The 16369-nt window shown below is 50.9% G+C and overlaps 1 protein-coding gene across 5 annotated transcripts in view; it reads right to left on the bottom strand.

Annotated features, from left to right (window-relative positions):
* Positions 1–1572: 1572 nt before the first annotated feature.
* The window catches only part of RXRG (retinoid X receptor gamma), a 147426-nt gene continuing 132629 nt past the window's right edge, over positions 1573–16369 (bottom strand). For all 5 annotated transcript variants that reach the window (XM_019747337.2, XM_019747336.2, XM_074322280.1 and 2 more), the window contains 7 exons: positions 14422–14601; positions 8969–9129; positions 8731–8860; positions 7555–7687; positions 6360–6451; positions 5043–5148; positions 1573–1866 (listed from right to left, as the gene is read on the bottom strand). In XM_019747337.2, the coding sequence (XP_019602896.1) occupies positions 1719–1866; positions 5043–5148; positions 6360–6451; positions 7555–7687; positions 8731–8860; positions 8969–9129; positions 14422–14601 (950 nt within the window). In that variant the 3' untranslated portion in view covers positions 1573–1718. The remainder of the gene's footprint in view (positions 1867–5042; positions 5149–6359; positions 6452–7554; positions 7688–8730; positions 8861–8968; positions 9130–14421; positions 14602–16369) is intronic.

Genomic DNA, 16369 nt, shown 5'->3' on the forward strand with positions numbered 1-16369 from the left:
CTCAGTGAGGAGTTCTGTTGCAGCCCCCTCATTTGGCTTGGGTATGGGGGTCCCATCCTCCTCCTGGGACCCCTGGGAAGGTGGGGTAAAGCCATAAGACTGTCCCCAAGTACCCTTTATTCTTAGGAACTCTCTTCTTAAATTTCAACCTTCTATGAATAGAGGCTCAAGATGTGTAACAGAATCACCTCATCTGTGTCAGGAAGTCCTGTGCAGACGCAGCCAGTAGTTCCTCTCTGGAACATGAGGGGACCTCCTGGCCTCACCTGGGGCCTTAGCCAAAATTCCCAAACACGAGGAAATGCCACTTGATTTTCTGTCCTTCAGTGGTGCTTTACAGCAGTCCCTCAGTCTGAGCGCTGGTGGCGTTTGGGGCCGGACACTTCTTTGCTGTGGGGCTGTCCCGTGTGTTGTGGACGTTTAGCAGCCTCCTGGCGTCTACCCAGGGGCTGTGCCCTGTTGTGACAATCTCTAGACACTGCTAAACCTTCCTGGGTGGGACGTGGGACAGCAACAGGGACCCTGGTGAATGAGAACCACGGCTTAAGACAAAAAGAAATCACTGAAAATGTTGGAGCAAGGAAGTAACATAAAATCACACTCCAGTATCATTCGGTGGGTTTCACAGAACGGTACGATCAGAAGTGGTCAAGGCCAAGAAACGTTTCCTGTGCAAACGACGCCGTTTGAGTAAGACCTACTAGTACAGATAAGTGCTGTCATGACATTAGCTCCACTTCCACACCCGCCCCTGAGGCAGGTGGGGACCATCGCCCACTGATGAGTTGTGAACATGAGCGCACATCGGTGTAGCTCCCTGGTCCTGCGGACGGTGGGCAGGGAGGTGGCTTGGAGGAGGGGCCGGGGAGGCTGGCTGCAGCATCAGTCAGACACAGTCCCGACCCTCCAGGAGCTCACTGTCCAGCAAACACTAGGGCCCTGAGACCTCTGGGAGGTCCTCGGCGAGATGCTCGGAGGCTTTCTCTCTTCCCCTTGTAGGAACTGGGGACACAGGATTAGACACTAAAATAAACTGGGTGCACTCTGGTCGTTTGGCCACGGCTGCTGGGGAATAACTGAAACTCCATTCTTTAGTTACTATGTCTCACCACCTCCCAGGACCCAAGAATCTTCCTCCATCAAGAGAACGTCTTCTCCTGGCCTTAGACTCAGCTGCCCCCATCCCCAGGACAAGGCTCTGTCTGTTTACTATTCTTAGGAGCAAAACAAAACAAAACAAAAAACCAAGCTGACTGAAACCCACGTCTCTGCAGGGCCGGCCCTCCGGCCCCCAGCCCTGTTCCCCACCCCAACCCCCGTCCCCTTCTGTCCCACCTGAGACAACTTTCCTGTAGCACAATGACAGTCCCAGGCTCCAAGCAGTGCCAATATCAGATACAGCGCTTTATTAGTCACTCGGTTGCTCTCCTTGGCAAGTGAAAAAATAATTTAAACCAACTATACATACAGAGGCTGGGTTAGTTTTCCCGTGAACTTCCAGAAAGATCGCCAGCCCCTTAGATAGCAAAGAAGGGTGACCTTTAATATCTATACAAACTCCATCTATGAATCTCGTGTGTAGAAATGTTTCTTTATTATAAGCATCACATTGTGGGAACAGGAAGGGGGCGGGTGGGAGGTGGAGGAACGTGTGCAGCGCGGGGTCCACACGCACCTGCCCAGGGCTCCCCCAGTGGGGAGGCTGTGGCTGGTAGGGCTCAGGTGACCTGCAGCGGGGTTTCCAGCATCTCCATGAGGAAGGTGTCGATGGGCGTGTCCCCAATGAGCTTGAAGAAGAAGAGGTGCTCCAGACACTTGAGGCCGATGGAGCGCAGAGCCGGCAGACGCAGCAGCAGCTTGGCGAACCTGCGGGAAAGCCCGAAAGGGTTAGGACCTCGGAGGCCGCGCATGCGCAGAGGCAGGAGGCCTGCGGGTCCTCGGGACCACCCGTGATGGGACAGAAAGCCCGGAGGGGACGAGTGAGTCCCTGATCCCAGGGTGCTTCGGAAACAGGCCAGAGGACTAGTTGTCTTCTGAAAGGCGGCCGTGGGACCCTGTCACCTCTCGGGGATCTTTTGATGAGAAGGGTGCAAACTGGGATTTTAATTCTCCTTGAAAACCTGTACATTTCTCCATGCATGCCACAAGTTTTAAGGAAATGAGGCAAAGTAAGAAAAATAGAATGGCACCAGCTAAAAAGGTAGGAATTACTTCTCTGCATGGAGAAACGAGAGGTCTATGCAAGGCCAACAGAATCCTTCAAATATTTGTGCTTATAAAGCCTCTGAGAGCATCTGAATGGTGTCACCTGCAGTGAAGAGGCAGGTAGGTGCCAGGAAAGAGGCTGAGGCCCACTCGTGTCCCTGCTGTGAAAGGGTTTTATGGAAATAAGCAAAGGAAACGGCTTCCCTATAAAGTGCAAAGATAGACTGTGATTCACTCTGTAAATGTGTTTTCACTCTGAAAATGCCACTTTTACAACATGTCAAACGCGGAGTGTGCTGTAACACTGCCCTGTTTGCTGTGGGTCTTGGATTTAGGCCCTGAGGTCAGGACTACAGAAATCAACACACCCACTCACAGTCAGCCGTGGGACGGCCACGCTGTCCCCACTCACGTGTTTGCAGCAGGGGCTGCTCAGGCTTGGAGGGTGCCCAGTGTGGGTGAGGGAGACTGTGCGTGCCAGTTTTGTACCCTCCTACGTCTGGCTCGAGAAAGCACAGCTCGGCCCCTGCGACGTGTATTCTGAGAAGCCTCCACGGAGTGGCAGCACTTTGCCACTGAGAAAACAGCCTGGCCCATCTGCCTGCATCCCCTTCACCGGTGTCTGCAAACCAGAGGTGACGTCAGCACGCTCACCTACATGCGGGAGCCCGGTGACAGCCCTGATGGAGCTGCTCAGCTTCAGGGTGGCCGCCGTGCTCAGGCTGTGCTGGATGAACGAGGGGCCACTCGGGGGCCCAGCCTGTGCTCCCTCACCCCCGCCCCCCCAGCCCCAGGCTCTCCCTAGCCCAGGCAACAGGTGCGGCACCTCTCCCCAGTGCCTGGAGGCAGCCCAGGCCCTGGCAGCCCCTTCCTAGGAAAACAGGCAAGTTCCAAAGGTTTTTAAGTGACAGTCCTTAGAAACAGCCTAACGGTCAACCACAGGGCAACAGCTAAATGCATTAGGACACACATCGACCCTGTGAATAATCACAAAATCATTGAAAGAGATCATTTTGTACTTTCAATACCTGAAGAAATGCCTAAAACGGCTAAGTGGGGAAGAACACGCCAAACTGCATGACTTCATAGCCGTAAATCCCCACTGCTAAGCACACGTATAGTGACACACAAGGAGACTGGAAAGAAATACACCCCCCAAAAGTTACAACCAATTTTTATTGCCTGCTTTATGTTTTAAAAATATTTTTCCTGATTTCCTCCCAAAGCACGCTCTACTTTTATAGTAAGAAAAGGGAGAGGTTTGGGGTTTTCTTTGGGGGTGAGTGTTGGTTTTAAGATACACAGCACAGCCTAGAGCCAATTCCAGGAAAAGGATGAGTCTGAGCCTGCTTAGTCCAAGCACCCTGCACAGCGTGTGCTCAAAAACCAAGTTTAATGTTGCCTGAGAGCTGGGAGATTGGGGAGAAATCACCCAACACAGGGCTCCAGGTAGTGCCCATTGGCCAGGGCTGGGCTGACGCTGACGGCCAGGCCCCTTGTGTTTGGCAAAACTCTTCAATCTCAGCTGTTACAGGTGGAGAAGAGATCGCCAGGTGCCCACTAAAACCCCTTCTCCCCTCCTTCTGTGGCATACAGCTGGCACACTCTCCAGTCTCCTTTGCAGCTGGCGGGGCCATGTGACTAAGTTTTAGCCAATGGGGGTGAGTGAGGGATGAGGACCTTTCCAGGCCGAGGTCTTGCCGGTAGAGCCTCACCTCTGCGCCCTCCACCTCTTCCCCTGCGCATGATCTGCATGCAAAACCCAGTGTGGCCCTGGGGCATGGCAGAGCCCCAGGAAGGAAGGAGCCTGGGTCCCTGAGTGACAGCATTGGAAGACAGTTGCCTCTCTGAACTCACTGCCCACCGAGCGCTGATTTGTGAACAAGAAACGAGCTTTTGTCGTGCTCCACCACGGACAACTGGAAGGTCTGTGATCTTAGCTCACTTTCCCTAAAGCACAGGCTGCCCAGTCACTGTACCAAAGGGCCAAAACCCATCCACCCAGATTGATTCAGAGCCTCCAATGGCAAACCAAGCTCAGCCTCTTCTGCATAATTGACAGATACTGGCTTATCACTTAGGAGATTAGACTTCACGGAGGAATAACAGTCATTAGTGAGACTTGGGAGCACACAACAGCAATGTCTTAGATGAAAAACAAAACTAATGTCTGCAAGGCAGTTTTTCCAGTTTCATTTTCAGTTTTCTGTGAGATTTGAGGATCATATTCTCTCTTTTTAACTGAGTTAGCAGAGGAGGAAACCTTTTATTTAGCTGTGTTTGGGGAAACATTTGAGAAAAGTATTCTTTTAACAACCTAGGAATACCTACACTGGTATATGACCAGTGTCTCTCTTTCCAGACAAGAAGCCCAGACCCCGACCCAGCATCTCGCCGAGGCCACACAGATGGCAGCCTGGGGCCAGCGGCCACCTCGGCACAGGGCTCCCTGGGGCGGGGCAGAAAGCGATGCCGTCACTCTAGAAAGCACAGACCTGGGCTCACAGTGACCTCGGGTGAGTTCCTGACCCTCTCTGAGCTTGGTGACTCACTGGGAATTGGAGACAATGAGACCCACACTCATTTATTCACTTGCTTGCTTATTCGGTGCTTAAAGACGTAAAGCATTTGTCAGGCATGACATTAGGCTCCGATGCTGGCGTGGTGAACAGTGAACAAGAGAGACAAGACCTCTGGTTTCGTGGGCTTTCAGCTTGTCGTGAAGATTGAGTAACACTGGGAAACCCTCCAGCCCACGCCTGCGGCCCACCGCCATCCGTCACTGGTGAGGGAGGACAGCGGCGGCTGTCACGCCCGTTCTGCCATCACGCCCTCACCTGCCTGGTTGTTCCGGGTACTTCTGCTTGGTGTAGGCCTCCAGCGTGGCATAGACCTTCTCCCGCAGCGTCTCCACCTCAGAGGGGTTGGACAGACCCTTGGCATCTAAAAAAGATGATGGGTTTAACCTCTGGTGACCCCGTCCCTGGGGGCTGTCCCCATCCACGCTGGCCACCTCCCCTAGAGTTACCAGAGACACACTGGACAGGAAGTGTGAAACATACAGCCAGTCATTTGTGCCCCACTCTCCTTTCTGTGCCCCATCTGCCCCAAGACTCGTGGGGCAAAGGTCCCCACCGCGGACTCCAAGGAGGAGAGTGTTATCTGGACTGTTCTAGAAATAGCACGTCACACACTTCCCGGGTACCTACTACGTGCTAAGCATGGACCAGGTGACGAGATGGGTACAAAAGCCAGCAGACCCACGTCCCACCTCAATTAACTGACCGTCTCCCTCAGGAGGTGAAGCACATGCGTAAGTTACTACGTGATTCCCAAGCTCGTGTCCCGTGACCCCAGCAGCGGCATCTGACCAAGGGGCTCACGTCCTCTTTGTTGACACGCTGTCTGCCCCGGCCTCCAGGACACCACTCGCGGGTCCCTTACCCGCCTCCCTCATGGCCCCTTCTCAGGTCCTTCGCTGAATCTTCCTTTGCCCCAGCCCCGAGGTGCCGGCAGGCCCCTGGGCTCAGCCCTCCGCCCTCTTCTCTGCCCTGCCTGAGCTCACACCTGGTACAGGGCCCCCCACACCAGGTGCGGGCTGCCAGCCTCCAACATGCATCTCCCGTCCTGTTTCACCTCTGATCTCCAGACTCACATAAACCATTGCTTCCTGGACAGCTGGTCTTGGATGTCGACTCTCCATCTCAGATTTTAATGTCCAAAGACAAAGTCTGATTTGTACCCACCCACCCTTAGCACCCCCATCTCAGTAAATGAAAACTCCCTTTCTCCAAATGTGCAGAAAAACGAAACAAAAAGCCCTGAGAATTATATTTAACACCTGTCTTTCTTTCAGGCCCTATATCTGATCCATTGGCAAACCCCATTGGCTTTGCCTAAAATTATATGCAGAGTCTTACCACTTTTTACCACCTCCTTCACTGCTACCCAGACCACTGTCATCTCTCGTCTTCCCCACTTGCCCCCAAGCAGACACACTCCACACCCATTTGAGACTTTTCAAGATGGCTCCAGGACAAGAGGCCTCAAGGAGCTGACTCTCTGCCCTCCTGGTCCTGCGTCCCGTCTCAGCTGCGCTACGGGGCACAGGAGGCCGACCGTGGAGAAGGGTAAGCCACGCACGACGCGGTCACCTGGGTTGAACAGCACGATGGCTCGCAGGCAGCCCAGCTCCGACTTATCCATCTGCATGTCTTTCATTTTGGAGACCAGCTCAGTCAGAACTCTACACACAGGAAACAAGGACAGGCGAGGAGAAAGCCATGAGCCCCAGGCCCCCTAGGGCTGACAAAATGAACGCGACCGACACGCATTGTGTACCCACCCCGTTTTCCAGACGATATGCCAGGAACTAGGGGCACAGAGGTGACTAGGACGTGGTCCCTGATCCCTGAGGAGCAGCACGCAGCAATGCAAAGCCAGTCACGGCCATGAGCAAAGTCCCAGGAAACAGGGGAGGCAAAGGACTGTAAGGGGGCTGGAAAGGCCGCCTGGAGGGTTTGGAAGCGAGTGGAAATGCAGGAGGCAGAGCAGGGCGAGGGCACTGTGTGTCTGGAACACAGCAGCCGGTGCAGGGGCACCGTGAGGAGGGAGGAGCCAAGCACATCATGTTGGTCTCCGCCTGGGACACGTGGGGAAGGGCACAGAAGAGCTGGGGACATCCCCGTGGACGGGAACATGACCACAGAGGAGCACAGGGGCCGCAGGTCCTGCATTGGTCAGGGAGACCACTTCCAATCCTGCCCCTCTCTCTCCCAGTTCTGCACCCTCTCACCCCCAGCCACTCATCTCTACTCATTTCATTCGTCCCCTCAAATTGCACAGCTTAGTTTCCCTTTAGCACCATTCAAGGCACAGAATCCCCGGTGAGGCCGTCCCTGCCTGACCAGAGACCTGAGATCCTGCTGCAGAGCCCAGCAAAAGGCTCAGCCCGTCTTTCCTGAGCTCCTCCAGTCCGATCCTGGCACTGCCTGCCCGGCCCCACCCCCTACATAAGCTGTTCAATGCCCCAGCCCCAACTTGCTAGGTCATGTCCGTGATCATCTCTTCTTTGGAAACCAATAGGGGTAATGGGTTCTCCCATCTGCCCAGCAACTATGTGACTGGCCCCACCTCGTTGTATCAGCCTTTCTTGTAATCCCTCTCTCAGTGTCTCAGGTTTACGTTCTCGCAGGCTTAATGCCGTCTGCTTCCAGCCAAGGGCAGCTGTTGGGGCTGTCCATCCTACATCCCAGAGCTGCCCACAGGTGCACGCACACACACGCACGTATGCACACACACATATGCACACACACGCACACACAGGCATTGGAAGCAGGAGACGGACACCTGTCAAAGATGGAGCCCACCCCGGCACTGTGGGCACTGCTGCGGTGGACGTGTAAACCCGTGGCCAGAAGGATGCCGTCCTGCACGGAGACCGAGCGGTGGGAGAAAGAGGCGATCAGCAGCTCGTTCCACCCTGCGAGGACGAGAGGGACGCCTTGAGGTCGCAGCGGCCAGGCTGGCTTTGTTGATAAGCAACCAACTCGTATGTTATGATTCCCATGGAATAAAAACAGAATCAGGTCCAGGGGGTTAAAAATGAGTTCCAGACAACGCGGCCAATTAGTGAAGAAACAAAGGATGTGATGGGGTCCCCTGACTTGTGGCTCTGGCACCACCACCGTCTCCCCAGTGCCACCCAGAATGGCAGCTGGAGGACGAGGATTCTATCCACAACTATGGACGGAATACGGAACAGGTAACAGTCACTGTCGGCTGCCATGGTGGATGAAGCGTGTGGACCTGGCTGTCTCTGCCCCCAGGACCTAACGACCTAGTTGTGCGTCTCTGGCCTTGTGTGGAAGTAGCCGGCACGGTGTGTAGCTCTCAGTGGACACCCAGCTTGCTCATTATCTAACGGGTGAAACGAGTGGGCTGGCTCCCAGAGCTCAGCCAATCTTCATGAAATTTCCCTGTAGCTCAGTGACAAACAGGAGACATGGCATATGTCAACTGCACTGTGTCCTGGTCCCAGAAGTGGGATCCAACAGAGAATGCAGCCCAGAGAATCATAAAACAGGAAGGGGCCCTGGAATGAGTCGGGTGCGAGCTTGAGCAAAACCCTTTGGTTGCTCTTCCCTCACCTGTGAAGTGGGAATCTCTCTGTTTTCCAATTTCATAGCAATAATGAGACACTGCTTCAGGTGGTTCTCTATAAAAATGATTTAACTGTCCTTGAAAGTTAAACGCAAATTATAAAGCCATGGTGACACTTGCATGGAAAAAGAGTCTTACTCCTCCATTAACAAATGATGTTTTTTGGGAGGGAATGAAAGATTTGGAGTAGAGCCATCCAAATTTAAGAGCCTACAAGTAACAGAAAAAGAACGATGCTGGATAGTCACGCAGCCGTCAGCATGGTTCATGCACAGCTTGGATGGATTAGTTGGGTAGGCTCCCAAGGCTAAGTTCAAAATGGCAGCCCGAGTGGTTATCCCAGGAGGAAACGAACCCCTTTACCTGCCCGGAGCAGAATAACCTGGTCCTCCAAGGTGAGGTCTGAGAAGTGGGGGATGCGTTTGGCCCACTCGACAAGAGTGAAGAGCTGCTTGTCCGCAGCATGGCATATGTTGGTGACAGGGTCATTCGTCTAAAACAAGGAACAAAGCACAGTGAGGGGGGCCATATTCTGGGACCCTAGGACCCCTTCTCCGTCTGCAGCCCCACCCAAGGAACGGGAGGTGGACAGAGCACGTACCGAGCTCTCCATGCTCATGTCACCATAGGATTCCGTCTTTGGTTCCACAGCAAGCTCGGCTTCTAGAATCCTCTCCACGGGCATATCTTCGTGACCACTTCCGGCTCCTTCCGCCTCACTCTCAGCCCGCTCCCGGCTCCTCTGCCTTTCTTCTTGCACAGCTGGCGTACAGAAGGACTCAGAGCAGTCAGCACACACCCAGGACAAATGGGGGAAAGCGGGCAAGCTACTTAAGCCTCAGCTCCCTCACGTGTAAGGGGCATTGTCATGGCCCTTACACTGATCGGGGCCGTCCCAGTGCTGACAGATGAAACAGGGTCAGCAAAGGTATCTGCTTCTGCCGGGACAGCACCAGGGGTTCCCGAGGCTGTATTCTTTCTGGTTCGTTCTGGTGATGACTCTAAGAAGTTTGCATGTGAAGCTTTCATGACCTCCGATTCTGCCCCCGCTTTTCACGAGCCACCCTCTCCTGGGGTCTCCCGTCTCCATCCTCTACCTCCTACATCTAGTGAACTGTGAGCATGAGACAGTTAGTGGCAGGCACCTCATGTCAAAACTGCCTCTGCCAGACCTCAGGCGTCATCCCTAGCATTCACATCCCATTAGCTCTGCCAGAGGGCACCAGCTTGAACACACATCACCTGACCTGCCTCGTCAGGGACGCTCTTCCACAGCCATATGGGTATTTAGTAAGTGAAGGGATGGAGGAAAGTCACCTAGATGGCATTTCAGAGCCCGCGGCTACTGTGGGGGTGGGGAAGCGTATCCAGGCGACGGTGTAGGCTGGAATTAGCTCAGCCCCCAGACTGTAACGTCACCCATGTTTATTCCAGCCCTCAGAACCCTCTGGTCTGTACATTAGGACGTCGGGCAGACCTCGCCCCAGCTCTGTCCTCTTCATGGACAGCACAGCACATGACGGGTTAGTCCCCATCATCTAGAAAGCCACGGCTTCCATCTTCTTACTCCCAGAGCAATAGCAGAACCAGGAATAGGACACAATTTTTTTTTTTAAATCCCACGGGTCAAGAACATTATCGTCTAAGCAGGTGGTAACAGCTTCCCACCCCATCCCAGCTCAGCGACCCACCAAGTCTCAGGCCGAGAACATCATTCAGCAGTTGGGACAGAGCAAGAGCAGGAAGGAAGAAGGAGGGAAAGAGAGGATAAAGCAGGGGAGAAAAAGAAGAGAGAGAAGGGAGGGAGAACAGAGGAGAAAACAGGAACGAGAAGAGCAAAAGAGTCAAAGCCATCTTTTCAAAATGGGCTCTACCACTTCCCAGCCAAATGGCATCAAACATATTCCTTAACCTACTAAGCCTCGGTTTCCCCATATGTAACGTGGGGATTATGGTCCTTAACTGAGATGTTTGGTGAGGATTAGATGACATAATTATTCAAAGTTTAAAGAAAGGTAGATATTTCCTCTTCCCTTTGTCTCTGTGCGCTTGGGTTTCTGCCCTGTCGTCTGTCCATCTCCCCTGTGGCCTCTTCCCTCTTTTCCTTATTTCTCCTCCTCCCTCATCCTCCCTTCCTGTCCATTCTGTCCGTCTTCATTCACTGATAACACGCAGAAACTATCATATGTATTTTTATTATCAGTTGGATTTCCTGGTTAAAGTTGAATGCTTCTTGTATTAATTTTTTTAAGGTAAGTTACTGGGTGTCTATTTGTCTTGATTTTAAAAGACGGGGAGAGAAAACCCAGTTAAACCCCTTCTATGATGCTGAGTTGATTCCTTCTATAGCTTCGTAACACTCAGGGAAAATAACCTTCCAGCTTCAAAGAAAATAACGTTGGCTTCAGAGAATTAGATTCTTATTCTGATTTTGCCATGAATTGAGTGATCTTGCTGTTCACTCCGTGCTGTCCATCTTGCTGTCATAAGTGAGGAGTCATGTATCTGTTGTTGGAGGAAATTCTCTATGTGGCAGACATTCTTAGCTACCACTTACGTCGGGGACATCTGGGGGACACAGGTGATCTGAAGTAGCACTGAACGCCTGCCTTACAGCAGGGCCACATCCATGGACCAAATATATATATTTATTGCTAGAATTTATGGAGCTCTTCCTCTGTGTCAGGAATTATGCTCAACCCTTCACCTGGATTATATTTCATTTAATCTTCACCATAACCCTCTGAATTACCATGAGCCATAGAGTAGCTTTGAGGTCACAGAGCAGATCCGCGCAGGCTGATGGCCTCCAAGCCCACCTCTAACCCCTCTGTGCTGCCTCCAAGACACCGGACCAGCTGGAGTCATGAAGACCCCAGGGATGTCAAATTCTGCCCACAAATTGCCTGGAAAACAATCCATTCTATGCTATCCAAACTACATTACATGACCAGAAGTCATGGAAATGGACTTGCCCAGAACTGACAATTGTCTGGTGGCCTGGGAGTCAAAGGGTCCCAGTCCTACACCAGCTCTGCATCAGCTTACGCAGGTCCCTAACCGCGCAGAACCTGTTTCTTCTTTCAGGAAATGAATGTGTTACATTGGAAAACAGCAAATATCTATTCCAGCTGCACCCTCATGTACCCTAAGAAAGCAAGAGGTCCTGGACCCTGGCCCGTGAATTCTGAGGCCAACCAATTTTCTCTCTTTCAATCTGTCCAACTCTAGGAGCGTAAATTCCATAGTCTCTCCGTTATCTGTTGCAGGATTTTATTATTCTCGCCTTCAAGAAGGCGTCCAAACTGAGTGCCAGATTCTGTAAGAAAAGGCCAGGAATGACAGTGGTGAAGGCTGTTGCGTAACCTTTTGAAGGTGGCCCTTCATAAACGAGGAATTCACTCACTCCTGTACCTCCTCTTTGTTGGGGTAAATAGCACCAATTCCTTCAGAAATTTCTCCAAGTGCCCATTTCCTCTCCCAACTTTTACTCCTCAGCTTTTCATCACTCTTGGTTCTCCACATTCCTTTCAACAACGCAGGAGCCAAAATTGGACCCAATTTTCTATTAAAGAATCACAATAATCCCCAGTTCTTAAAATTCAGGTGTCACTGTTTGACTTACTTTTTCTCTCTTTCTTTCTTTTTTTTTTTTTTTTAAATGAAAGAACCACACTTGCCACCATTTGACCTGGGGACCATTCTGACCCTAATTGAGCTGAGGGATATTCAGGGTGAGTTCTTGCGTGGTTGTTTTTCATTGAGGTATAACTGACATATAACATTATGTCAGTTTCAGGTGTACAGTATAATGATGCAATATGTGTATATATTGCAAAACGTTCAACACAATAAGTCTAGTTAACATCCATCACCATACATGCTTATACACTTATTTTCTTGTGATAAGAACTTAAAGGTCTACTGTCTCAGCAACTTTCACATGTGCACAATTGTGTTATTACCAGAGTCACCATGCTGTACATCGCATCCCCGTGAGTTATTTAAGTTATAACTGGAAGTTTGTGCCTTTGAGCCCTTCACTCATTTCACCCACCCCCTCTTCCTGCCTCGCAACCACCAATCTATTCTCTGTATGAGCTTGGTTTTTTTTTGGGGGGGGAGAGGTGTTAGATTCCACATGTCAGTGAGATCATCTGAGTTCAGAATGAGTTTTGAGAAACATCATTAGATTGTGAAGCAGCAGAAACGACTTCTCTGACAGAAGCCTTTCACCTTCCTTTAATTGACTCTCATGTGCTTTTCCCAAGTCAATCTGAAACTTCTCTCATGTGTCCTGGGAGGAAGAAATAGCCTGGCACACCCATGCTGCTTGCTGATGGCAGATGTCCTCTGGGGTCATTAACTCGATGTTGGACTGTCATGGTATAAAGAGCACCCGTTCTATCCAGGTGAGGTGCAGACAGTCTCCACCAGCTGACTTTTCACATCACATGTTCCACACGTTCCCAAGATCACTGGTGGGAAAGCACCAGAGGGTCTGGGCGCAGGAGGGAGGACTTGACCCGCTTGTTCAACGCCTCACTCTGATGGCTCTGTTAAGAAGAGACGCAGGAAGACACAGATGGAAGCAGGGAGACATCTCAGGAGCCTCTTTGTCACAGAAAATAATGGTGGATTATGCCAAAAGTGATCAAAGTAGTGAGACATAGAAAGAGTCTAGACACATTTTGAGGGAGACAGATTTCCTCATCCATTGCATGTGGAGTATCAAAAAAAGAGAGGAGACCAATAGGTTTGGGTCCAAGCAACTGAAAAATGGCCATTTCCTGAAATGGGGAGGACAGTGCGACGAGCAGTCCAGGGAGGGCAGATTAGCAGGAGCCCCAGTTTGTGTCTGTCAGTTAGAGATTCCCACCGGGTATCGGAGAGGGTGCCTGGCCCCAGAGCTCCTGCATACCCGGCCGAGGAGGAGACTGGAGATGGGCTTGATCTGGGGTAACAAGACCTGCTCATCACTTCCTTTGGGACCTTGGAAAGCCCACTTCACCTCTCTGAGCCTGTGTCCCTAGCTGTCGAGTAGTTAGGGTTGATTAGATGATTCTGAAGGGCCACCTCCATTTTGGACATGCTAAGATTGCAGGAATATCACTCTTTTCCTTCTTGGCAGCATTCTCTCTTAGCAGAGACTCAGAACCTTTTCCTTCATTGCTGCTTTCGGGCAGCCTCCTCTCCTCGCAGAAAGGAAGTTCTCCGAGAATGAGGACCAGTCCGGGACGGATTAAGAGCCTGTTTCTATTTCCTGAGAGACGCAAGGCTTCCTCGCTCTGAAATCTACAAGGATTCACCACTGACACCACATACCTGCTTGAGTTCACTAGTTAATTAACTGCCCGTTCGATTTATTTGTGTTGTTTCACAGAAAGACTTTTCAGTCTCATGCATGAACAGAAAGCACTTCCAGATTTTTTTCTCTCTCTCTGCACCAATGCAGCTGGCCCACACTGTACCTGGAAAGATGCAACAGTTTAAAGTGCACTGCGGTGGTCTCCCTGAAGGAGACGGCTAAGTCTGATTACTGGTAACGCCCACGGTCCCCAAAGCCCATGGCACATGCCAATCTCAGAGGATTTGCAGCCGCCCAAGGTTATACAAGCCAGAGAGTGGAATCAACCCAGCAGGTTCCCTGAGGAAGACCCAGGATGAGAGGGAGGAAGTCGGCTCCACCCAGGTCGGGCTGGGTCCCTGTGCAGGGCGGGCACCGGACCCCGAAACCTGGGCTCTCAGATTTGCTGCCTGGTTATTGAAAGAGCCACGGACGGGGTTGGTTTGGGGCCCATCATCTGAGCTCCACATGGAGAAGGAAGGTATGTCTGCTCCCTTTGCTCTGGGGACACATTTCCTAGGGCAGGGGATACGCGATCACAATTCTCGAGAAATCATGACCTTCAAAGTCACCCCAGCATCCCCCTCGCACTTCGTCCTGCAAAGTCCAGCCCAGCAGGGCTCTGCCTGGTACCGCGTCTGCCTCCCACCGTGACGTATATGCCAACTGCTCTCCCCTAACGGGGAGGACAGCGGGGGGGGCCTCACCTTCCCGCTTCATGCCCATGACCAGGCACTTCTGGTAGCGACAGTATTGGCAGCGGTTGCGCTGGCGCTTGTCTATGAGGCAGTCCTTGTTGTCCCGGCAGGTGTAGATGAGGTCTTTCCTGATGGTTCTCTTGAAGAAGCCCTTGCAGCCTTCACAGCTGTACACGCCGTAGTGCTTTCCTGCTCACAGAACAGAAGAGCTGAGGCTGTTGACGTGTGTTTGCTGCTCTCATCCAAAAGAACCCCTTGGCTCCGCCCCTCCACCCACCTTTCACAGGGAAACTGGCAAAACACCTGGGCAGAAAGCAAAGCATGACTAGCAGAGAATTCAGACTGATCCCAGGACCCAAACGAAGGCCCAATAAGTTTGCCTTTCCTTGTGTCGTCCCTCTGGGACCCGGTCCTGGAAATTGCTAATTCCAAGAGTATTATTAGAAAAGTACTGAGCCGAGATTTGATTTCATTTACACTTATTTTATCAAGGCAACTCTTGTGTTTAGTTAAACAAAATGTTCTGCCTCCATTCAAGACAGTAGTGTACCTGATAAAAATATTTATGCTTGTCGTGTGTTATCGAGCAGGCAAAGAACCTCAGTTTCGCTAATATTTCCCCATAACTGAGGCCCAAGGACTTAGGACTCCCCCTGAAAAGTATTATCCTTCACTCTAAATTATGAACAGCCTCTTGAATTATGAATTTTTAAATGCTATTGCCAGTTGGAGGAATAAATCGGTATATGATCTTTATAGCCCAATATGACATGCGACCTCAAGATACGATGTAAAGGTCTGATGGACGGTGGTTGTGTTTGATCCAGAATAATCTGTTACATCCTTCGTTGCTCTCATTGCCTGTTCACACATTCCATTTCCAATGACCCCAGCCAGGGATGGCTATTTTGTGTCAGGAGAGCCACCACGCTCACCCCACACACACACACACACACACACACACACACACATACAGGCATCAACAATCAATCCCAGCACTTCTTCTAAGTTGAAGTCTTCTCAACACTACACACCAGGGAGTTATGCCCAATTGATTAGAATTGTGGGACTTGAAAAATATAAGGAAGCAAACCATTCAAAACATAGTTATGCCTGACTCTTGAGTGCAATATGTGACGCTGTTTAGCTACAGACCTGACATGACTTTCTAACTCAGTTGTATTTAGGCAGATAGTAAACTGAAGTCCCTGAAAACTGAAAAATGTAAATATTTACCTCCCAGGACCTTGCATTTCAGAATATGTCACTCTAAGATGAAATGGTGGTCGAGACAGCTGCCTAAGGAAAGTCAGCCTGTGCCTAATTTGTTGACTATACTAATTTACTGACCTCACATCAGTCATAAATATGACGTTTTATCCTGGGCTCAAAGAACCCAATGCTCTCAGCTCTACAGAATTTGTCTTTGAGGAACTTGGGACCAATGTGTCATCTCCATGGCTCTCCAATATATGAATGGCCCTCCCAGACTTTCAATTAAACCATGGTAGAGAAAAACGCCCATCAGGGTGGAGCTGACATTCTGTTGCTATGGCAACGGCCAAGTCTGCATGACTTGGAAACAACTTTTTGAGAGCAAGCAAACATCAGCCAAATAAGTTCCGGGCTCTAGCAACTTTCAGTGGAGTGACATTTTATGGTGGTTTTGGTGACAAAAAGATGTGGAAATAGTCAGTCAGCCATCATCATGGACAGCGGTAGAAAAGAAGCTTCCCGACCTGCTCATTCATCTAATCAGACATTCAATGTCTTCAAAACTGATGGGGTAGGGACTTGGCCCTGGAAGAAGGGAAAGAAGTCAAAAAAGAAATCATCGGGGCAGAAGTGGAAGAGGATCGAAGAAGATGAAATCAACGAAAACACATTTATTTCCACCCATAAAAACATGTGAAAAACCTAGAACGTTATAGTAGAAAATATGGTACCGTGTTTCCCC

Source organism: Rhinolophus sinicus, linkage group LG17, assembly GCF_036562045.2.
Source record: "Rhinolophus sinicus isolate RSC01 linkage group LG17, ASM3656204v1, whole genome shotgun sequence".
NCBI classification, from domain to species: domain Eukaryota; kingdom Metazoa; phylum Chordata; class Mammalia; order Chiroptera; family Rhinolophidae; genus Rhinolophus; species Rhinolophus sinicus.